At 44.2% G+C, this 25583-nt stretch overlaps 1 protein-coding gene across 1 annotated transcript in view; it reads left to right on the forward strand.

The window, feature by feature from the left end:
- Positions 1–25583, forward strand: part of LOC114557378 (glutamate receptor, ionotropic, kainate 2) — a 214213-nt gene that overhangs the window by 105304 nt on the left and 83326 nt on the right. Inside the window, exon 10 of the mRNA XM_028580809.1 lies at positions 22612–22818. Within this exon, the coding sequence (XP_028436610.1) occupies positions 22612–22818 (207 nt within the window). The remainder of the gene's footprint in view (positions 1–22611; positions 22819–25583) is intronic.

Here is a 25583-nt window from a genome sequence, read left to right on the forward strand (position 1 = left end):
TTTCTAACCCGAAATTTTGGTCATGTAAATGCGTATCGGCATATCCCCATCAAAAGGAACATTGATTTGTGATCTGCGCATGTTCTATTCGCAAGGAATCTTGGTCTTTTGAGTAGAGGAACTTCTTGTATGCGCCAGAAAACATAGTTATAATAATAATTATATACTATAATAATATAGTTTTATATATACTGTATGTATATATATATATATATATATATATATATATATGTCAAAAGTAACAAGAAGTAGAGGTAAACATGGCGAGACGCAGCACAGCACCACACATTTGGAGCGAGGAGGAAACCAATTTCTTTATTAGCGTGGTGAAAACCATGAATATAATGTATTTTGTTGACGGCAGAAAGTACCGAGATAGTGAGATTTATAAGAAGGTGACCGAAAAGTTATTGCGTCTTAAGGTTGTCCGTAGCCTACGTCCAGACGCTAACCGTGCGTCGCTGTTTACATCGGGATATTGCCAATTGATTACAAATTCCATGTATAAAGGAGTAACTCTCTCTGCTCACGCATGTAAACGGGTTATTCCGAATGTTTCAGAAACCCGAATAGTGACCTTTACCTGACCATAACCCGAAAATGTACAGCTTGTAAACGTAGTCACTGACACGTTTACAGAAATGTTAAAGTGCTCATATTATGCTTTTTGGCTTTTTTCCCCCCTTTCCTTTATTGTATTATATATATTTTTGTGCACGTTATAGGTTTAAAAAGTGAAAAAGCCCAAAGTCCACCCCAAAGGGACTTACCATCTCCAACAGAAAACCCTGTTCACAAACTGCTCCAAACAGCTCTATTGTAGTCCAGACTTTACTTCAGAGACAAACGTGCATCACTTTGTAACACACGTTATAATGCTCGCCTAGCTGCTAGCATGGCGCTCCCTCATACTCTGCTTCTGACTGGCTAGCAGTGCTTACTGCGCATGTACTTACTGCGCACAGAAGTGAGATGTCTCACTCTGTAGCTAAAACAGAGAGCTCAACATACAGGGTGAAAAGAGGAGCTGCAGCAATGTGAAGTACAACAAAAAAAAAAATATATATATATATATATATATATATATATATATATATATATAAATTATAAAAAAAATATATATATATAAAATTTCTGAAAATTAAACCTATTCTGGTACAGCCTCTAAATTAGGGTGACCAGACGACCCGGTTTGACCGGGACAATCCCGATTTTGAATTGCTTGTCCCGAGTCTCGACAAAAGCCTGTCAGGACGCTAAAATGTCCCGGTTTACACCAGGAGTGGCTTGAGCCGATTTTGCCGTGTCTTCAGCCCCGAATGTAAATTTGTCCAGTTTATTCTTCCGAGGCGAATGGAACGGGCAGCTACGTGCGGGGTCCGACCATGCTGTATTTGTTGCTATCACCTAGCAACCGTCTCTACGAGAGGAAAGCTGTGAAAGACGGGTGAAGTTTTCGGAGGAATCATAGCCAAATCAGTCTAATACATTGATGCCATCAATAAAAAGTTTAGGAGGGCAATACTAATGATTTAGTTTGAAGTTCCTGTGACGTGACGTTTCCAGTCTGCGGTTCAGACTCAGACACACGGAGCTCTGAAGCAGACCTGTGGGTCTCTTAGTGTCCACTCTCTCTGTAAAATGCAGCGCAGCTTCAGGTTCATGGATGCGCTCAGCTGTGGCCATGCTGCGGTAGATGTGTTGCGTTTGTGCTCCGTGTATTTCTGCAGTAGTTAGCTAAACTTTTTGTCTCATTCAGACACCCAAGCGGGGCTCTGTGTCTGTCAGAAGGTCTGAGATCTACCTTATCAGCAGAGCAAGCACATAATACACAGCAGACTATGGTTCAGATTATTTTATGAAATATAGTGACTTTATTCTTGTAATAGCCTATTATAACTTTATTTTTCTCAAAATATCACGACTCCTCCAAATCACAGAGAACACAGATATACTGTATTTTGAATGTGCACAAAATTTTGGACATTGCCCAAACACATCATAAATATTACAGTCCAGGGGTTTGTTAATACATTAACAACAAAAGACGCCAAACAGGAGGGAGGAGTAAATGATGCCTACAGGCTACATGTGTGCTGACTCAGATATAATTAGAAAAGTCGATCTACAGGAGAATAAATAGTTGAAAGCAATACAGAATGCCTGAGAGCCTTACTTCAGTATATTCCATTATGTTTTTATTTTTGGATTGGAATCTATGTTTCTCTTTAAATAAAGATATTTGCAGCATACATTGATTCAGAAAAAGGTAGAAATAGGTGCATAAAAATTCACCAGAATGCAGGAAATTAAGTGTTTAATGCTCAAAATTTTCAATAAATCATTTTAATTATTTTGGAGTTATTGGAATAAATAACACTTCAAAAACTCTTTTGTAGAAAAATCTCAACATAAATCTCACACTGAACTGAAAAAGGCTGTTGCTGCAATTTTACCGGAAAAAACACTTATTATTAGATGAGAAGCCTACAATCAAAATAATGAAGTAACAGTCTGTGTCTGTGTCTGAACTGGGCTGGCACATGTTCACGTTAAAAAGCGTGTGCGCGTGCACAAGCACTACGGTCACACGCAAAGTGTCCCAGTTTCGGCTCCCGGAAATCTGGTCACCCTACTCTAAATACAATTATGAACCTGAAAATGAGCATAATATGAGCACTTTAATTAATGTGTATTGTCCTTTATGAAAATAAAGAAATGAATACTCCGACAACTCTGGTTGGCGGCCAGTCACACATTTCTCAGGTGACATGGGTTGTAATGGGACAATTTGAACTTCAGTCAAGTTCAAGTCAAACCACTTTTATTTATATTGCCAAAATCAAATATTTGTCTGACGTGGCTTTACAATCGGTTCAACTTATGGCACCTTCTACCTAACAAGGCTGGAGTAAACCACTAAAATAACCTGTGAGCCCTGTTTGCCCCCAACATTTGATCCATCGACGCTATTCTGTGGAGCATTTGCTTCACAGTGATGGAAAAAATCTGCACGCAGCTGGTGTTCACCAAAAAAAAATAGAGCCAGCATGTAACTCCCCCAAAAACTGATTCAAAAGAGTTGACACATCATGCTAATTAGTGAGTTGGTTGGTGTATTCTTGAAATTGAATAAGGCAAGGTTAGCTGTTTATCCCAGCCTCCAGTTTTTATGCTAAGCTAAGCTAATCACTTCCAGTTTCAGCTCCATACTGTTAATGTTAAACAATTCTTTCACGGGCACCTGGGTAGCTCACCTGGTAGAGCGTGCGCCCATATACAGAGGCTCAGTCCTCGACACAGTGGCCACATGTTCGATTCCGACCTGTGGCCCTTTGCTGCATGTCATTCCCCCTCTCTCTCCCCTTTCATATCTAAGCTGTTCTGTCACAAATAAAGGCCTAACAATGCCCCAAAAACAATCTTTAAATAAAAAACTATTCCTTTATCACTTAACAAAGATACCACTAATGTCACAATGTTTGCAATTGATTAAATTACCACAATTGTAATGCCAAATGGTGGAGGCTGGAGCCGTTGTTTTTCTGTCGCTGAACAATTCACTCACCATACCTCCTGTGTGTTTGAATATATGCATACAAACAGTAGGCACATACTGTGAGGTTTACATGGACTTTTCTGTTGGTTTTCATGGACTTTCAAGGTTTTCATGGACTTTCAGTTTGTGTTTCCCATTCACATTCCCCAGCACTCACTCCTCTCAGCCGTTCACTACTGATTACACGCACCTGCACTGCATTACGCCAGACCATCAGTTCACCACCTGCATCTCATCAGTGACCACCTTCAATAGCAGCACAGACAAACTAACTCTTTGTCGAGTCTTACGTTTGTTCACGACACTCTGACTTGCTCTTGCGTTCGTAGTTTATTTCAAGTACTTACTTACCTGTTGTTTAGCATCCTGTTGTCGGCTGCTGCTCTGACCATTACCTCGTCTCCTGCCGGTATCCTCCCTGTTCATACTACTCTCTGTTGGATCTTTGTGAATAAAGCTCACTGCACTTACTCCAATCTGACTCCTGCTCCTTCCTGTGCGTGACACATACTATGTGCCATATGAGAACCATCCCAGTGGAGGAAAACTTGGAAGGGAGCCAAATTAAAGCCATTTATGATCCGGTTATCGAGGAGGCAAGCGTAAAAATAACAATATCATGTCATGTCATTATTTATCGTGGGCCGTCTTTCCTTCCGCGCGTGCTGTGAAGTGATTGGATTGCAGTTATTAGCAAAGACTTCACAGCTGTAATTGCCATATCAGGACTGAGTCATGGGGAGATGTGTGATGGCTGTGAGCAGCGAGGAAAGGAAGGGAGGGCTGACAATAATTGGGTTTGTTACGTTTGATTGATGCACACTTTCATCCAGCTTCTCATCATTTTCTCAGGGATTATGTACTATAAAACATGATGTAATTACTGTTGAGATCTTGGCCTATCAACAGTTTATCTACTTTGGAAATCACTCCCGTAATGTTGCGGTGGAAATGAAGTACCTTTAGGCTAATGGCTGGAGCTGCAGATAATATACTGTGTAATGTCTCAGAGAGAGCAAAGAGCAGGCATGCTTCCACTTCCACAGAAACAAACCCACGTTTTATTAGTCACTGCCGGAGAGTAGTAGAGCTACGTGCAGACTGCTCTAAAATACAAAATTATGGATTTTCTCTGTTGCAATGCAAAAATGGCAAATAAGATAAGATACCCAGCAGCTGGGCATCACATTTAAGGATTAAATAGCTGTTGTTGAGCTGTTGAAACTATATAATATCCTATTTGATCCTTGTTAGTCAACCTTGATAATAATAACAATGTTATGCTTGCAGTGTCCAATAAGTCATCTCCTCCAGACTAGACAACTAAATACATTGATTGACATTGCCTTCCAAAACAAACCATATGCTTTGTGATCTGATGCCATATCAAAACTATCACAAAAAAGATCCATATGACTTTAGATATAGGCACAATTTGGTCATTGATTAGGGAACCATGAAAAGACCACGCCAACATGCGTTAGTCTGTCTCACAATACTTTCAGACTTGTCCAACCTGTCTGTGATCCATTGGTTCCTACTGAGATATACACCTTATAAATGTCTCACAAATATATAGTTAATTTTTTATAATTTTTTTTAACTACAGTAATTTGCATCTGGTCACTGTAGCTTAACGTTACCCAGGACAGGAATGAGAAAATATAGAATTTTTGGGGACTATTTTCAGCAGCGGATTAATCCACATTTAGTGCTCTAGTGAGTACTTGGGGCAGCAGGACGGTGTACGTGGAATTGAGCCCAAAAAATTAGTGTTTGTGTTTCCAGGGTGATGAAGGAACATGTCACCCAGTGCAACAGTGTGGCTCATTGATGTGTTTTATGTTGTATAGTTATTACATATTTATATTAAAAAAAAGATACTTAAAAATGTGTGCAGGTAAATAATTCCCCCTAATTGATATCTTATAGTTTTCAGATTCGAGTTGAAGGTGAAACATTTTAACAAAGAGATTATTGTATAGCTGGATTGGAGGATGGGTTTGTATTCATCAGTCTGTATTTAGTATGCTCCACATTGGAAACAGTTTATTGAAATGGAATAAATCATATGACTTTTATTTACTTCCACTGTGTAAGATTAAGACATACTTTATTGATATATAAATTAAAAAGGTTCACTCTGTTGTCAGTTATTACACACAGGCCTGAAATGCACACACATGCCCAGGACATATACATGCACTAATGGAGAGATGTCAGAGTGCCTTAAGCACCACTCCGTACTCGGTTAGCACAGGGACTTGAACCGGCGACCCTCGGGGTCCCCAAGACAAGTCCCTATGGACTGAGCTACTGCCACCCCCTTGCCATCTAATCTACCAAACAACTAGTCTATATCCACGACGTTCCACTTCCGGGATTGTTCAGATGCCGCCGGAAATTCGGCCGTATGGCCCTAATTTCGGCCGGATGTCCGTTACTTTCCGCTTTCTTTGTGTTGGCATTTTAAACTCCAGTGGAGCTCAGCGCCGGCCAAGACGATTGTGATTGGTTTAAAGAAATGCCAATAAACCAGAGCATCCTGGAATGCTGTGTGGTCTAGCCAGACCTTCCTGAGCAGCACTGTGGAGGAAGGTCTGGCAATGGGAGACTATCAAACTTCAATCAGGATTTCTAAAAGCATCTGAAAGCTAAAAAAAGAGAGCATCAGTAAAGCCGTTGATTAAATTGTTTGGATAAAAACCTCTGGTCTTAGATCAGGTCTCATTTCCATTTGGCTGTCAGTATTCAGGGCAACTGTTCTTGGATGAGACGTGAGGAAATGCAAACAAGCTGGTGTCAGAGCCCACAGACCTTCCAGGATGTATCACATTCAGGAAAGAGACAGATGTGGAAAGATTATTTAATAAATTGGAACAGTTGCATCATACTGACAAATAAGTACTGTGAAGGATCATTAAGCTAAATGCCCGAGCTATCAAACATATGGGGTTAGTGTAACATATCCTGGCAATTATGATGCCTCTCGCTTTTCTAATATATCTCCAGGATCCAATGTTGATCACATGTAGGACATAAACTGGATTGTAATACGACTATATTTATTGAAATACCATAGAAGAGACAGTAGTTCCAGTAAATTGTCCGTGTTGATATAAACCTGTTTGGGTTTACTTTAATATACTCTTCAGTGTAGAATACCATATGGCAATGTACATTTTTTAGGGCAAGGCTAGAGTTCCATAGTGACAAAAACTGCAACAGAAACATAAATAAAATAGAGAAATTCACGGTAACAATATGAAACAATATTATAACAATATGTAGAATATATCTGCTTTTAAAATTAAGAGCTGTACAGTTTTGTGCAGGAAGGTGCAGTGTATTTTTTTTAAGATTTTTTGGGCATTTTTAGGCCTTTAATGACGGGACAGCTGAAGAAATTATAAGGGAGAGAGAGGGGAGAATGACATGCAGCAAAGTCAAACCCTGGCCCGCTGCTTTGAGGAGTAAACCTCTATATATGGGCACCCGCTCTACCAACTGAGCTATCCAGGCGCCTGCATTGTGCAGTGTATTGTCCAAGGAATTAATTAATCCATTATTACAATATGAAAAGGATATCGTCTTCATTGGCATAAAGTTGAATCCAGCCAACTTTATGCAAATGAGGAGCTGCCGGCTCGGCTCGACGCCTCACAAAAGCTGACGAACATCTTTTAAACTGACCTTTGTCGATCTGAAATGAAGACAGACTTCAGCAGCTGCATGGTCTATTTTGGAAACACATTTCGGTGAACTATTTTCGTAAAATACGAGATTGTATTCTGAACGAGCCGCCATTATGGTCGGTTTTGAAATCCCGGAGCAGCCAGACCCACGTGAGGCGTTCGTCCAATCAGCTGCAGCCATCGCGGTTGTAGGAGGGTTGTTTTCTTTGCTTGTCAGTGGTCAGTGAAGAGAAACTGGTGGCAAGCCCACTGGCGTGCAATGCTGGGAACGGGGCGATCCCATACATGAAAACAACGCGTATATGGACACACACACTATCAGATTGCCCGCGCCCCCCCCCACCTGCCTGCTCGCCTCTCATCGAAAGGTGCGACAATCACTCCCCATGTGAAAAGGCCTTTAACATGCAAAGTTTACTGCATATTAGTTGGAGATATATATATATATATATATATATATAAAAAAAAACAATGTCTTCAGTATGTCCCTTTATGTGTAAGCCAATGGACAGTTCTTCATCACACCACTGCATGCTGAGAGCACCTGGATGATTTGATTCTTTCCCAGCTACAGCCTCACTAAGATAAATGTTTAAAACTGAGTCAAATAATGCAGTATCATTGTTTTTCGCTGACGCAGAACATCTATTGTGTTTTTAATTTGTTGGGAAAGAATGGGCTTGATTTTGTGTTGAAGGAGACTCTACAGAGAGGCATGGATGTGGTATGGCTTTAATTAGGTTTGCTTCACAGAGACACTCAGCTTGTCCTTCTCTCCATCTTCTTAATTAAAGATGCACCGGCCTCCGTCTGCAGCCAGCTTCACTGCAGGAGACAGGAGGCTGTGTGTGTGTGTGTTTGTGTGTGTGTGTGTGTGTGTGTGTGTGTGTGTGTGTGTGTGTGTGTGTGTATTCAGGGTGGCCGAATGTCATCATTGCTTATCTGATAAGACAACAATTATATTCAAATGCATGTATATTAAATGCAATTAGCTGAATCATTTGAATGTTTTTACAATCAGTTGATATAATTAAAATAACCCCCACCATATTTAGGCTATAAATGTGTAAAAACAACAATGTTTTTAACTATATCAGGGCGTGATCCATCCATCCATCCATCCATCTTCGTCCGCTTATCCGGTTAATGGGTCGCGGGGGAGCAGCTCAACAGGGGACCCCAAACTTCCCTTTCCCGAGCAACATTAACCAGCTCCGACTGGGGATCCCGGCGTTCCCAGGCCAGGTTGGAGATATAATCCCTCCACCTAGTCCTGGGTCTTCCCGAGGCCTCCTCCCAGCTGGACGTGCCTGGAACACCTCCCTAGGGAGGCGCCCAGGGGCATCCTTACCAGATGCCCGAACCACCTCAACTGGCTCCTTTCGACGCAAAGGAGCAGCGGCTCTCTCCGAGCTCCTCACGGATGACTGAGCTTCTCACCCTATCTCTAAGGGAGACGCCAGCCACCCTCCTGAGGAAACCCATTTCGGCCGCTTGTACCCTGGATCTCGTTCTTTCGGTCATGACCCAGCCTTCATGACCATAGGTGAGGGTAGGAACGAAAACTGACCCGGTAGATCGAGAGCTTTGCCTTCTGGCTCAGCTCTCTTTTCGTCCTGGCGGTGCGATAGATTGAATGCAATACCGCACCCGCTGCCCGATTCTCCGACCAATCTCCCGCTCCATTGTCCCCTCACTTTCATGAACAAAACCCCAAGGTACTTGAACTCCTTCACTTGGGGTAAGGACTCATTCCCTACCTGGAGAAGGCATTCCATCGGTTTCCTGCTGAGAACCATGGCCTCCGATTTAGAGGTGCTGATCCTCATCCCAACCGCTTGACACTCGGTTGCGAACCGATCCAGTGAGTGCTGAAGGTCGCAGGCCGATGATGCCATCAGGACCACATCATCTGCAAAGAGCAGCGATGAGATCCCCAGCCCACCAAACTGCAACCCCTCCCCACCCCGACTACGCCTCGATATCCTGTCCATAAATATTACAAACAGGATTGGTGACAAAGCGCAGCCCTGGCGGAGGCCAACCCTCACCTGAAACGAGTCCGACTTACTACCGAGAACCCGACACAGCTCTCACTTTGGTCATACAGAGATTGGATGGCCCTGAGTAGAGACCCCCTCACCCCATACTCCCGCAGCACCTCCCACAGTATCTCCCGGGGACCCGGTCATACGCCTTCTCCAAATCCACAAAACACATGTAGACCGGTTGGGCATACTCCCAGGCTCCCTCCAGGATCCTTGCGAGAGAAGAGCTGGTCCGTTGTTCCACGACCAGGACGGAATCCGCATTGTTCCTCCTCAACCCGAGGTTCGACTATCGGCCGAACCCTCCTTTCCAGCACCTTGGAGTAGACTTTACCAGGGAGGCTGAGAAGTGTGATACCCCTATAATTGGCACACACCCTCTGGTCCCCCTTTTTAAAAAGAGGAACCACCACCCCAGTCTGCCACTCCTTTGGCACCGTCCCAGACTTCCACGCAATGTTGAAGAGGCGTGTCAACCAGGACAACCCCTCCACACCCAGAGCCTTGAGCATTTCTGGACGGATCTCATCAATCCCGGGGCTTTGCCACTGTGTAGTTGTTTGACTACATCAGTGACTTCCGCCTGGGAAATCGACGACAATCCCCCGCTATCCTCCAGCTCTGCCTCTAACATAGAGGGCGTATTAGTCGGATTCAGGAGTTCCTCAAAGTGCTCCCTCCACCGCCCTATTACCTCCTCAGTGGAGGTCAACAGTGTCCCATCCTTACTGTACACAGCTTGGATGGTTCCCCCCCCCCCTCCTGAGGTGGCGAACAGTTTTCCAGAAACACTTTGGTGCCGACCGAAAGTCCTTCTCCATGTCTTCTCCAAACTTCTCCCACACCCGCTGCTTTGCCTCTTTCACGGCAGAGGCTGCAGCCCTTCGGGCCCTTGGGTGCCCTGCAACTGCCTCCGGAGTCCTCCGAGATAACATATCCCGGAAGGACTCCTTCTTCAATCGGACGGCTTCCTTGACCACTGGTGTCCACCACGGTGTTCGTGGGTTACCGCCCCTTGAGGCACCTAAGATCCTAAGACCACAGCTCCTCGCCGCAGCTTCAGCAATGGAAACTTTGAACATTGTCCACTCGGGTTCAATGCCCCAGCCTCCACAGGGATGCACGAAAAGCTCCGCCCGGAGGTGTGAGTTGAAAGTCTGTCGGACAGGGGCCTCCTCCAGACGTTCCCAATTTACCCGCACTACGTTTGGGCTTACCAGGTCTGTCCAGAGTCTTCCCCACCCCTGACCCAACTCACCACCAGATGGTGATCGGTTGACAGCTCTGCCCCTCTCTTCACCCGAGTGTCCAAAACATACGGCCTCAGATCAGATGAAACGATTATGAAATCGATCATTGACCTTGACCTAGGGTGCTCTGGTACCAGGTACACTTATGAGCATCCCTATGTTCGAACATGGTGTTCGTTATAGACAATCCATGACTAGCACAGAAGTCCAACAACAAACAACCACTCTGGTTTAGATCAGGGAGGCCGTTCCTCCCAATCACGCCTCTCCAGGTGTCTCCATCATTGCCCACGTGTGCGTTGAAGTCCCCCAGCAGAACAATGGAGTCCCCCACTGGAGCCCCATGCAGGACTCCAGTCAAGGTCTCCAAGAAGGCCGAATACTCCGAACTCCTGTTTGGTGCATATGCACAAACAACAGTCAGAGTTTTCCCCCCACAACCCGCAGGCGTGGGAGGCGACCCTCTCGTCCACCGGGTAAACTCCAACACAGCGGCGCTCAGCCGGGGCTTGTGAGTATCCCCACACCCGCCCGGCGCCTCACACCCTGGGCAACTCCGGAGAAGAAAAGAGTCCAACCCCTATCCAGGAGTATGGTTCCAGAACCGAGACTGTGCGTGAGGTAAGCCCCACCAGATCTAACCGGTGGCGCTCCACCTCCCGCACCAGTTCCGGCTCCTTCCCCCACAGAGAGGTGACGTTCCACGTCCCCAGAGCCAGCGTCTGCCGCCCGGGTCTGGTCCGTCGAGGCCCCTGACCTTCACTGCCACCCATGTGGCATCGCACCCGACCCCAACGGTTCCTCCCACAGGTGGTGGGCCCATGGGCTGGAGAGATGGGAGCCACGTAGCTTGTTCGGGCTGTGCCCGGCCGGGCTCCGTGGCAAACCCGGCCACCAGGCGCTCGCCGACGAGCCCGCCGTCTGGGCCTGGCTCCAGACGGGGGCCCCGGGCTTCCTCCGGGCAGGGTCACTCCATCTCTACCTTGCTTCTTCATTGGGGTTTTTGAACCATTCTTTGTCTGGCCCCTCACCTGAGACCACTTTGCCTTGGGAGACCCTACCAGGAGCACAAAGCTCCAGACAACACAGCCCTCAGGTTCACAGAGACACACAAACCTCTCCACCACGATAAGGTGATGGTTCACGGAGAAGATATCAGGGCGTGAACTTATTTTAAATGCTTTATTACACAACATTATTTTTATATAAGCCCATAAATACATATCTTCTGTATTAAATGTTTTTAAATAACCCCAATATTAGGTCTTAGGGTGTTATAAACACCCATTATGCATTCTTTAAAATGTCACATAATGCATTATTACACACTGTACAGTTGTTGCAAGCAGTTAAGTCTAAGTATTTAGACCAAAAACTTAACTTAAATTCTACTTACTAGCTTTTTTTAGGACCTTTAAACCCAATTTCACTGTCTGTATACACAGTTTGCCTAGTTCAAAACAAGATTAAAATCAAGCCCAAAGGATCTATAGCAACATCAAATTGAAAGTCTTCACCAAAGTACTTCTCCAGTTTAATATTCACATTTCTCAAGTCGGATGACTCAGTGGAATCAGTGTATCCAAGATATCTTTCTTTTTAGTCAAATGTGTACGCTTCTTTGTGGAACACCTTAGCTACTACACCACCCATGATGCAAATGGCTAGAATCTTTTCAAAGATCATCATAGGCAAAAATTGAGTTTGAAAGCATCAGCTGTGCAGCTGGGACAGTAACTTTGTATAACTGGAAGAAAAGATAGCCACTTGAAAAGTGGGGAAATGTGATAACGTCACAGAACGTGATTTGCTGTATGTCGCACATATAAAATGTGAAGTTACAGTTGTTTACAGTGAAAGTTGCAAATAAAAATATAAACTTAAAGTAAAGTAAATAAACTGTAATTATTATAAATGGATGTGTTCTTCAATCGATTGGAGGCACTGTAACAGACAACAGTTAACCTTTTTTTATCAATTAATTTATATTATTTAGCTTTTGTGTTATGTACTGTAATAAAATGTGTTGCTTCTGGAAAACCATGCAGATTGCACACACAGTGCATCAGCATCACATGTATTGTATGCACTGTTATTGGGCAATGTGCTCGTGTCAGATTGTGCATGTTACTGGGCCGCCTGTGTTCATACGATTAATCGGGATTAAAGCATGCGTATAGCAGCTGGTTGAATCAAACCATTCCATTAAATATTCTTTTGAACAGCGTCTCTTTTGAAGCTGTAATTCATAAATAACAGACATTGCTAAATCACTGTTGGTCAGCGTTGGACCTTAATCAAACTAGGGAAAAAAAAACAAATTGCATGAATCTGATTGGAGCAGACGAGGCTTTGGAGCTGACTAATTATCAGATTTGGGTCTGTACAGCGTAAACCAATGTGTCAGTTATCTACTCTTCTACCATTGGACCACAGTGTTCAACCAAGTCTCCTAAATTAGAAATAAAAGTTTTGGGGCTCAGTTCTGGAGTATTTTGTGAAATGTGTGAAGAGTGATAAGTAATATTTCTCTTATGTTGTGGCTACTAATACAAAAAACTAAAAAATAAAACCCCTTCATGTGCCATTTCCAGTTCCACAGATGGAAGATGAGAGCTTTCATAATGCCCTGAAAGAATCATAGGTATTGCTGGCTGTTCCAGTGAGGTGTTTTTTTTTTTTTTTTTTTTTTTTTCAGCGACGGTTTATGATAATTACAGTCTTTCACAGTTGACAGAAGGTGAGAGGTCATAAGCTGCTAATGGGCTCACAATAGCGTCTTTGTGTTCATGATAGATGGAACAGTTGTTCCACTAGTTAACATGGCAGCAAATAGAGACTGAGAGAAAATGGTCAAATCATAAAGAGAGGAATAAATGATTAGTTATTAAAGGGGCTGAGCAGCTACTGTAGCAAGAAAGTATTGGGAAATGTGAGGACGAGCCTAGGAAATACAATTTGTGAATTATGTGGATGCGTGAGCTATATTTTACGACAGATAAATAACCCAACAGTCAGGAAGGCTTAGGGTACATACACTCACCTAAAGGATTATTAGGAACACCATACTAAGGCCGGTTACACACTGCACGCGTCGCGCGAGCGTGGCGTTTCTGTTGCGTCTCAGCTGCGTGTCAGCTGCGTGTCAGCTGCGTGGATTTTTCTGTGTTCGGGACATAGCGCCGACGGATTCAAACTCTGAAAAATGGGTAAGGCTGTCTGTGTAGCTGTAAAGAGCCTATACAGCCTATCTGATGTTGGACCGTCACCCACCTTGTTATCGTAGCCTATCCTACTACCCTTTATATATATATATATATATATATATATATATATATATATATATATATATATATATATATATATATATAGCTTACTGATTTGATTAAAGCAAGACCACATCGGCAGTATTGACTGCAAGATATGTTACAGAATATTTCGTTCTGTATGACCAGTGCATCATTTGAAAATATTTTCTCTGAAATTTTGTATTACATTTATATCTACATTGATGTCAAAACCTAGACTTTCAAACATGAAGATGTCATTTATTATATGCATTAGAGTCTAAATGACATATAAACATATTTGCCTATTCTATTTTGCCTGGAAACGCTTCCAACACGCTCGCGTGAAAAATAGGCGTCGGTTCTATTTCTAGCAGGCACGCGTCTCATGCCGGCAGTGTGTAAGCTCTAACCTGTTAATATGGGAGCCGAAATATAAACGGGCACGCCACGCGGCCTATTACCGTGTTTGACCCCCTTTTGCCTTCAGAACTGCCTTAATTCTTTGTGGCATTGATTCAACAAGGTGCTGGAAGCATTCTTTAGAAATGTTGGCCCATATTGATAGGATAGCATCCCCCACACCATTACACCCCCACCACCACCAGCCTGGCCAGTGGTAACAAGGCATGACGGAACCATGTTCTCATTCTGTTTACGCCAAATTCTGACTCTAACATCTGAACGTCTCAAGAGAAATCGAGACTCATCAGACCAGGCAACATTTTTCCAGTCTCAGATTGGACAGATAGTCTAGCTAGCTGTCTGGATTTACCCTGCAGAGATCTGAGGAGCAGTTAACCATAGTCCTCAGAAATCCACCAGAGTTTAAAACGCCAACACAAAGACAGAGGAAGGTGACGGACTTCCGGCGCAAAATGAGGGACATCCTGCGGAATTGCCAGCGGCCCCTGAACAATCCTGGAAGTGGAATGTTAGGTAGTCAATATAGACCACCGTAGCCTATATTTCCAACTAACTAACTGTTTAATTAATTGTGTTCACAATGTGACATAGAATAAAGGTGGCCCACACTTATAGAAAAGGAGTAACACCCAGGCATCCTCTGTTTCACCTTGTTTCATTGCTGAAGAGGAGACTACTGCCGTGCACTCCCTGTGTTTACATTGGTTAGAGAAAGGGGGTCATGGTGAGCCGTGGATGTCTTTGTTAGATATGTGCTACTGTGAATTTGAACAGTCTTTCTTCAACTTGCTTCGTGTTGTCTTCACTCTCAACGGCATCAGAAACTTGTAGGAGTGTAGCGTAAATAATCTACACGTGTATTGGATTTTGGATATTAATCCATCCATCCATCCATCTTCGTCCGCTTATCCGGTGTCGGGTCGCGGGGGGAGCAGCTCCAGCAGGGGACCCCAAACTTTCCTTTCCCGAGCAACATTAACCAGCTCCGACTGGGGGATCCCGAGGCGTTCCCAGGCCAGGTTGGAGATATAATCCCTCCACCTAGTCCTGGGTCTTCCCCGAGGCCTCCTCCCAGCTGGACGTGCCTGGAACACCTCCCTAGGGAGGCGCCCAGGGGGCATCCTTACCAGATGCCCGAACCACCTCAACTGGCTCCTTTCGACGCAAAGGAGCAGCGGCTCTACTCCGAGCTCCTCACGGATGACTGAGCTTCTCACCCTATCTCTAAGGGAGCCAGCCACCCTCCTGAGGAAACCCATTTCGGCCGCTTGTACCCTGGATCTCGTTCTTTCGGTCATGACCCAGCCTTCATGACCATAGGTGAGGGTAGGAACGAAAACTGACCGGTAGATCGAGAGCTTTGCCTTCTGGCTCAGCTCTCTTTTCGTCACAACGGTGCGATAGATTGAATGCAATACCGCACCCGCTGCGCCCGATTCTCCGACCAATCTCCCGCTCCATTGTCCCTCACTCGCGAACAAAACCCCAAGGTACTTGAACTCCTTCACTTGGGGTAAGGACTCATTCCCTACCTGGAGAAGGCATTCCATCGGTTTCCTGCTGAGAACCATGGCCTCCGATTTAGAGGTGCTGATCCTCATCCCAACCGCTTCACACTCGGTTGCGAACCGATCCAGTGAGTGCTGAAGGTCGCAGGCCGATGATGCCATCAGGACCACATCATCTGCAAAGAGCAGCGATGAGATCCCCAGCCCACCAAACTGCAACCCCTCCCCACCCCCGACTACGCCTCGATATCCTGTCCATAAATATTACAAACAGGATTGGTGACAAAGCGCAGCCCTGGCGGAGGCCAACCCTCACCTGAAACGAGTCCGACTTACTACCGAGAACCCGGACACAGCTCTCACTTTGGTCATACAGAGATTGGATGGCCCTGAGTAGAGACCCCCTCACCCCATACTCCCGCAGCACCTCCCACAGTATCTCCCGGGGGACCCGGTCATACGCCTTCTCCAAATCCACAAAACACATGTAGACCAGTTGGGCATACTCCCAGGCTCCCTCCAGGATCCTTGCGAGAGTGAAGAGCTGGTCCGTTGTTCCACGACCAGGGCGGAATCCGCATTGTTCCTCCTCAACCCGAGGTTCGACTATCGGCCGAACCCTCCTTTCCAGCACCTTGGAGTAGACTTTACCAGGGAGGCTGAGAAGTGTGATACCCCTATAATTGGCACACACCCTCTGGTCCCCCTTTTTAAAAAGAGGAACCACCACCCCAGTCTGCCACTCCTTTGGCACCGTCCCCAGACTTCCACGCAATGTTGAAGAGGCGTGTCAACCAGGACAGCCCCTCCACACCCAGAGCCTTGAGCATTTCTGGACGGATCTCATCAATCCCGGGCTTTGCCACTGTGTAGTTGTTTGACTACATCAGTGACTTCCGCCTGGGAAATCGGCGACAATCCCCGTTATCCTCCAGCTCTGCCTCTAACATAGAGGGCGTTAGTCGGATTCAGGAGTTCCTCAAAGTGCTCCCTCCACCGCCCTATTACCTCCTCAGTGGAGGTCAACAGTGTCCCATCCTTACTGTACACAGCTTGGATGGTTCCCCTTCCCCTCCTGAGGTGGCGAACAGTTTTCCAGAAACACTTTGGTGCCGACCGAAAGTCCTTCTCCATGTCTTCTCCAAACTTCTCCCACACCCGCTGCTTTGCCTCTTTCACGGCAGAGGCTGCAGCCCTTCGGGCCCTTCGGTGCCCTGCAACTGCCTCCGGAGTCCTCCGAGATAACATATCCCGGAAGGACTCCTTCTTCAATCGGACGGCTTCCCTGACCACTGGTGTCCACCACGGTGTTCGTGGGTTACCGCCCCTTGAGGCACCTAAGATCCTAAGACCACAGCTCCTCGCCGCAGCTTCAGCAATGGAAACTTTGAACATTGTCCACTCGGGTTCAATGCCCCCAGCCTCCACAGGGATGCACGAAAAGCTCCGCCCGGAGGTGTGAGTTGAAAGTCTGTCGGACAGGGGCCTCCTCCAGACGTTCCCAATTTACCCGCACTACACGTTTGGGCTTACCAGGTCTGTCCAGAGTCTTCCCCACCCCCCCCGACCCAACTCACCACCAGATGGTGATCGGTTGACAGCTCTGCCCCTCTCTTCACCCGAGTGTCCAAAACATACGGCCTCAGATCAGATGAAACGATTATGAAATCGATCATTGACCTTGGCCTAGGGTGCTCTGGTACCAGGTACACTTATGAGCATCCCTATGTTCGAACATGGTGTTCGTTATAGACAATCCATGACTAGCACAGAAGTCCAACAACAAACAACCACTCTGGTTTAGATCAGGGAGGCCGTTCCTCCCTATCACTTCTCCAGGTGTCTCCATCATTGCCCACGTGTGCGTTGAAGTCCCCAGCAGAACAATGGAGTCCCCCACTGGAGCCCCATGCAGGACTCCAGTCAAGGTCTCCAAGAAGGCCGAATACTCCGAACTCCTGTTTGGTGCATATGCACAAACAACAGTCAGAGTTTTCCCCCACAACCCGCAGGCGTGGGAGGCGACCCTCTCGTCCACCGGGTAAACTCCAACACAGCGGCGCTCAGCCGGGGCTTGTGAGTATCCCCACACCCGCCCGGGCGCCTCACACCCTGGGCAACTCCGGAGAAGAAAAGAGTCCAACCCCTATCCAGGAGTATGGTTCCAGAACCGAGACTGTGCGTGAGGTAAGCCCCACCAGATCTAACCGGTGGCGCTCCACCTCCCGCACCAGTTCCGGCTCCTTCCCCCACAGAGGTGGTGACGCCCACGTCCCCAGAGCCAGCGTCTGCCGCCCGGGTCTGGTCCGTCGAGGCCCCTGACCTTCACTGCCACCCATGTGGCATCGCACCCGACCCCAACGGTTCCTCCCACAGGTGGTGGGCCCATGGGCTGTTTTGGATATTAATATTGAATCTTAATCTATAATCAATTTTAAACCATAATTACTTGCACTGGTGGAAATAGGGCGCCACTTCGAGTTTTAGGAGTCAAAGACGCTCAAATTGAATGGATTAAATCATCAAATTTAATGTATAACGTAATTTAATCACCAATTATGTTTCAATTAAGATTTAGTATTTCAGTCTCAAATCGAAAGTTGTGGAGTTTGTAGCTGTACATAGACCCGAGAGTCTGTTCATGAAAAACGACTTTATCAATAAATGAAAGGATTTATTAATCAGATATTAAAAATATCCAGGTACTATAACTTAGAAAAAGGCAGAATAAATGAATGAGATATGAACACAGACTAACTGTTGAATTGAAACTTTAGTGATGGGAAAATTATCAGAGCTGTGTGTATGATCAAGTAGAGTTTGATAGTTCAGAGGTAGAAAGGGAAGAGAGAAGGGCATTGCTGTGCGGCACCAAAAGGGGCCCCTCAGCAGTAGTGTTTTATCACCTTAGTGATAAGCAGTCTCTCTCAACAAGCTGTTCACAAGGCCTTCAGAGATGCAGGAGACATGATCTTTTGTGACAGGAGTTCTTGGAGAGTTAAAGTTTAATTCAAAGTATTCCACTTTTTAGTGCTACAGGAGAAAACACAAACAGCCCAAGCTGACCAATCATGGGTTAAACTGTACTATAAATATAAAAAGTCTATATCATTTCCTATAGCAGCAGCTACAAACTGGATGTGATAGGGCTAAATGCTTCACAATTTGTACCTCAGCTCTAAAGTAACAACAAATAAAAATCTGTTCTGTTATGTTACGGCGGAGGGAATTTCAGTGATAAATTTGAATTCTGAAGTTAGCATATTTGAAAATTAAAACCCTGTTTGAAAAGATGATGCCCCTATTCCTACCTTAATACTCTAATATATGCACTATCAGTGAGTGTAGTTCTTCTGCACACAGTATTAAAAGTGCCTAGAAAACTACCTGTTTGGATTTATAAAAACACTGGCATGCTCATCACCACTGAAGCAGTTACCATGGCGATGGGAAGAAAGGAAAACACTGCTCCTATCTTTGATTGTTGGATGTTGCAATTAATGTGTTAAAAGGCTGCCATTTATATATATATATATTTTATATTAGTGCTGTCAAACGATTAAAATATTTAATCACGATTAATCGCATTAATGTCATTGTTAACTCGCAATTAATCACAGTTAATTTTTATCTATTCTAAATGTCCCTTGATTTATTTTTGTCCCATGATTTTTTCTCATTTTAATGCTCTTATCAACATGGAAAAGTGGATCGGCTTGCTTTGTGCAAATGTTTTTTTATTGAAAACAACTTGGGATATACTGTAGTGTTCAATTTCACACTAACATCCATGTGCTTCTGTCTGAAGTCATCCATTGTCGCCTGGCTTTGACGAGGGGGCGGAGAATTGGCATCAGCTGTGTGCTTGGCCATCAAGTGGTATTTCAGACTGGACATGCTGCGATGATAGCTCAGTTCACAACGACAAAACACACCGATCACTTTGGTCTTGTCAATAGAACCATTTGGCAACTTTTGAAAAGTAAACTTTCCATTCAGAATCTTATTGGCATCCATTTCGGCGTCTCGCGCTCGCCATCCACTCAAAACGTAACGTTAGCTTACTACTCTTTGGCCGGCTCGCAAGCCCAAACAAGTGTGTGCGGCGTTTCCGGTCTAGCTAGATCTGGTGTGGTGTTGTAGTTTTTCTAATGTTACTAGTTGTTGCAACAGCATGTGAAAAAAACTACAAAGTTTGCTAGGCCAAAAAGAACATTAATCTTGCGATAAAAACATTTACGCCGTTAAAATGGGCTAGCGTATCGGCCGATACCGAGTACCGATCCGATACCAGTGTGTCATATGTTTTATTATGTTTTAACAACTGTATACTAAAATGTCTGTATGGATGTGATATGATTTCTATCTTTTATATATATATATATATATATATATATATATATACACACACACACACACAACACACTGCTGTTCGGACCATGTGTTGTTGTTGTCAACAGTAGCTGACCTGTGTGCACATCCAGGCAGAAATACTCAAAGAAAGACTTAACTGCAGGGCATAAAGAAGGTCTGCACACTGGCTCCAAGTCAATAGTGTATTTCTCTTTTTAAAGCAACGTTTTGATCTGCAAAGATCTTCCTCAGGCCATCTTCCAACAGCAGCTGACCTACCATCTCATACATATTTCAGTGGTAATTGGGTATGTGTGCCTATTTGATATGCCAGCAGAGACGTTATGGACTTATATGTACATTTCACCTATTTTCACTTTTAGTGACATGCCTGGACATACACATAGTAGCATGTTTTGGTGTTTGCACTGTATGTCTTGACAGTGCAGCCGCGCTGGTATTGATCCGAATGTGGACAGTGCTTTCTGCTCTTTCATCAAGATTACATCAGTATAATGTCCCAGTCCATGAGCTACAGTAGATAGAACATATTATGTGCTGAGATGTGTCAGCAATGATAATTGCTGGTTGCAGTGTGGTTAAAGTGAGGCTGTAGGGGTGGGAATCACCAGAGGACTCACAATACGATATCATCACAATTAGAGATGGTCAGATACTGATATCGGTATCGGAGCGCTGATACTGCCTAAATCGCTGGTATCGGTATCGGGAAGTACTGGAGTTTATGCACCGATCAGATACCACGTAATAAAGCCCTAAAGAAAATCTACGTTAAAGTAGTTTATTTATGTTATTTTTCCGTTATAACTGACTGTCAAACTGGATAGTAAAAGAAACTTATGTGGCATTCATTTGTGTTTGTTCATGTTTTACAAAGAGTTTAACCTGAGCCAGACCGACAACAAAGATAGAAATCATATCACATCCATACAGGAATAGTAGTATACAGCTGTTAAAACATAATAAAATATATGACCCACTGGTATCAGATCGGTACTCGGTATCGGCCGATACGCAAGTTCAGGTATCGGAATCGGTATCGGGGAAGCAAAAAGAGTATCGGGCCATCTCTAATCACAATACTTAAGTCACGACACGATATTATTGCGATTTTAAACATATTGCAATATTCTGCGATATATTGCAATTTATCACCTTTTTTCTAACAAATTTTTCCCAATTTCAAATGATGTCCCCAAAAGGGGAAAAGTGCTTCTAATAACCTTCACTGGTCTCCGTGGAAGTCTACAGCGTCGCTTTGTCCATTCATTTTACTGTCTATGATGATCTCGTGAGGTGTAGTGTTTTTTTATATAAAATAGGATTTCACACGTTGTTCACGAGATGTTTTTGCAAGGGACAAACATTTCAGGTTTAAGACAGAAAAAAATAATTCCATACAAATATAAGGGACTAATGATAGATTATAGAGAAAACAAACACAAGGGGACATACAATGTCATGCTGTTCTACCTTTTGTTCTTCGTGATCTATAAATCCTGTCTAATAGTGTGCGGTGAAATCATTCTCCTCAACATCTGTCTTCTATCACGACTACAAGGCAAATGTATGATATACTGCAAAGACAGCCTGTTTGTTCGGTCTGCCATTACTAGTAAGGAGAACAAATTGTTGTTTCCCCCCCCCTGTTATGCAAACATCTCAAGGCCTGCATACTGTTAAAACTCCAGCCAGTGAAATGTGTCAAAGCTGTTAGCAATCTTTAATTGTTTTTTGTTTCAGTCATGGCACAGTTATATTATAAACAACACCTGCCTGATGATATATTTTTGGATTTATTTGTCTGAGAGAGTCAAGGGAGTAGTAGAAATGAGGGACGTGTGGCGGGAACGAGCGCCGAGGCTAAGAAAGACAGATGGTGCATGTAGCATATAGAGAGGGGAGGATGCAGGAGGGGGAGAAAACAGGGAGTGAAGCGTGGAGGAAAGAGAGGAGAAGGACATGGTGGAGGAGCTGCTCGGTAGGCGGGAGGGAGAAAAAAAAAAGCTGTATGGAAGAAGACATTAGTAATCTCCCCAGCTGTTAGTGTGAACAGAGGGATGTGACGGCTCTTGCTCTCTCTTTTTGTGTCCGTCTATCAGCATCTCTTATCTTATTGACAAAGCATGTGGTCTCCCGAAAGCTGGGCCCGGGCCCAAAGCCAGCCTGCTGAGGCTGAGAGGAGCACAGAGTCATTGATATGGGGGATTATCTCTTATTGTGGTCATGCCTCACTTTGCACCTACCCTACCTCTCATCACAGGAGTCTGACTGCTGGCAAACACACACATAAACACAGCGGCTTTACACATGCATTACTAGTGGAGCCAGTGTGTGTTAGGGCTCACACAGCCCCAAAGCCTATCTCACACATCAGACAGCCTCTCAGATAGGCCTTATCAGTAGGTAAAAGATGCCAAGTGCTGTAGAGACTTATCCCTTTCTCCAATATTTCACCTGACAGGAAGAGCCATATGTGATGTTCAAGAAGTCTGACAAGCCGCTGTATGGGAACGACCGCTTTGAGGGCTACTGCATAGACCTGCTGAGAGAGCTGGCCAACATCCTGGGCTTCACTTACGAGGTTCGCCTGGTGGAAGATGGGAGATACGGTGCCCAGGATGAGAACACGGGCCAGTGGAATGGCATGGTCAAGGAGCTAATGGACCACGTGAGTCTCTAAATCATCATTATTAAAGACGCTGCATGAATGTGATCCCAGCAAACGGATGTCAACTTATTCTTCTGTGTTACAAACCAAGTTAAAAGGTTTTTTTTCAACATGGACCCTACTTTCCTATGTTTTTGTGTCCAAGTGACTGATGGTAACAACAATCTTTGAAACTGGTCCAGTGTTAAGCGAGACTGCTGCAGTCGGCAGCGGCGAAACAAGCTACAATGTAAGTGTCTGACAGGATCCCTAAAGCGTGATTTATGCTTCTGCGTTAAATCTACGCCGTGGCTACGTACGTAGCTACGTGAGGACATGGACCCTATGCCATAGTTTGACGTGCACCTCTTGAAAAATGTAACTACACGTTGCGGCGACACACGTCGCTCGGCCGTGGCTTGGTAGCGTTGCATTCTCCCCCCCCCCCCGACTCATTTCCTGGTTCTCCTTCTCCATAAACAACATGAAATAAAGGAGAGGGTTAACTTAACTTTTTTCATTATGACTCTGGTGTCAGTACTCGCTCCGAAGCTAATCGCCATCACTCGCTCTACCACACACTCCCAACGCACACACATGCCGGCCCTGCTATTCTCTAAAAGAGATCGATGCACACACCAACGCACTAGTTGTGTGTTGGTGTGTAAAGAGTATAAACTTCAGGCCACTAACGTTGGCTTCGGCGAAAGCTCTCCGTGGAGCCTTTGCAGAACCATAAGTCACGCTTAAGGAGGTTAACCTTTTATATTTATTTTTTTTTGTACGATTATTTTTTGTGTAACATGAAACTACCCCAAAATCACTGTCGCCAAACCCACCAGACTCCGTTTAAATAAACAGCCCAGTTCGCGGCTGCCAGTTACAGTGTTTCTCGCTCAATATTGGACCAGTTTTCTGTTGCTCACAACAGTCACTTAGACACCAATGCATAGGAAAATAGGTTCTAGTACTGAAAAAAAAAAACTAAATTACTCTTTAATTGCTGAAATTTGGGGAAATCTTGAACATCTGACTTTTTGTCTGATATTGTCATCTTTTCAGATAAGCAATTAGCTTGGGGAGTACAATATTCTAATTAGTGGAAGAATTTAAGTTGTATTAAACTGTAATTATTCTTAAACATATACAGCACTATGAACAAAATGCTAAAAAGCTTGTTTAGGTTTAAATTATTTGTTATTTTTGAAGTATAAATTTTAGTACGATAGAGAAAGCAACTGTTTTTGGTTTTATTATTCGTCAAAAAGTGCATTCAACTTTTGTATTTTCTTGAGAGAATGTCACATCCTTTTTTCAAATTGTTTTGACATTTAATGTTAAATTGATAATGGGGAAAAGAATATTAAAAGATAAATACATCCTGACATTAATTGTTAGTTGCCAATCTAATTTTCAATGCAATTCACCTCTAGGATGCTCTATTGTTTTATGTCAAGAACAGGTTTTTACAGATGTGCTAATACTAAATTTGCTTAAATTTTTTAAAATGTATTTTGGTGCTGGTTTAACGACTTGTACATTAGTGATACAGATCATACCAACATATATTACCCTCCAAATGTTTGATGAAAATGACAAAAAATAAGATTATTTCACTGCCTCTTACTAAGTTGCGCCATATTGTGCCATGTTGCGTTGTTTTGCATGATTGGATGCCCATTGCACACCGGACGTGCCATACAGACATAGTCAAGTACAGTAACCAGGATGTGCCAATGCAGCTAGCGATTGTGATACCATTTCTGGTTTTTGAAAAGTGGTGTGTCTTAATTAGGGTTGGGTATTGTCTGGGTTGTTCCGGTGCCGGTGCCTAAACAGTGCCTGAACAGACCATAAACTGACAGTTGGCGACATTAAACAACAGTTGTTTTTTTTATTGCGAAGGCCATATGGTCAAATTTAAAGGATTTATTTAAATATGATAACTTATCTCACCAGTCACTAGCTGTTAAACAACAAAAAGAAGAACCACTAGATGGCAGTAGGGTACTTCACACTAACAGCTTGAGTTTTCTCAAGGTGCATTTGAATCCACCATGAGTTTACAAGGTGCATTTGAACGCACCATTAAGTCCAGTTCGCACAACTCCGACAGTGGCCATGGTGTTGTAAAGTGCGGCTGGTCTTCTGGGTGTCTTTGCTGCAGACTCTTGAACGTCTCAGTGTTGGAATCCTTTCGAGTGAAATACATTGATACGTTAGACCGTTTAGCTGTCAGCATTTTATCCGTCTTTAAGCCAGCTAGTAGCTGACGGTAGGCTAAGGTTACCTGCTGCCAAGTGTAACGTTAACTAGTGTCACGTGCAGTGATGCTTTTGTTGCCTGTAACGTCATACGTTCGTAGCACCAGAAGGCAGCGCAGGCATTTAAGTGGCAAGGAAATGAGGCACCGAAATCTGCGTTGTCATTCGGTCCGGTAGATACCAGTCGTTTAATCACATTGGCACCTGATTTTGGTACCCAACCCTAATCGTGACATGACATCATGCCGTCACATATTGACATGTTGATGCTGCCTGTGTATGGACTTAGATAGAAAAACAGTAGGCACCGGATTTTGATGCAAGTCGTACACGCCAGTGTGTGTTGTCCTAAGGACTGTAGTTTCAAATAAGATGTAATGATGAGAAGTATTTCACTGGAACAAACAGAGAGGGAAAGAAAGTTAAAAAAAGAAAGAAATAGGAGGGATGTAACAACTAGCACTATTTGAGAGTACAGCGATGTGAGGAGAGCATAGATTTTGTCGGGACATGTTTCCCCTA

This window comes from Perca flavescens, chromosome 6 (genome assembly GCF_004354835.1).
Source record: "Perca flavescens isolate YP-PL-M2 chromosome 6, PFLA_1.0, whole genome shotgun sequence".
In the NCBI taxonomy this organism is placed as follows: domain Eukaryota; kingdom Metazoa; phylum Chordata; class Actinopteri; order Perciformes; family Percidae; genus Perca; species Perca flavescens.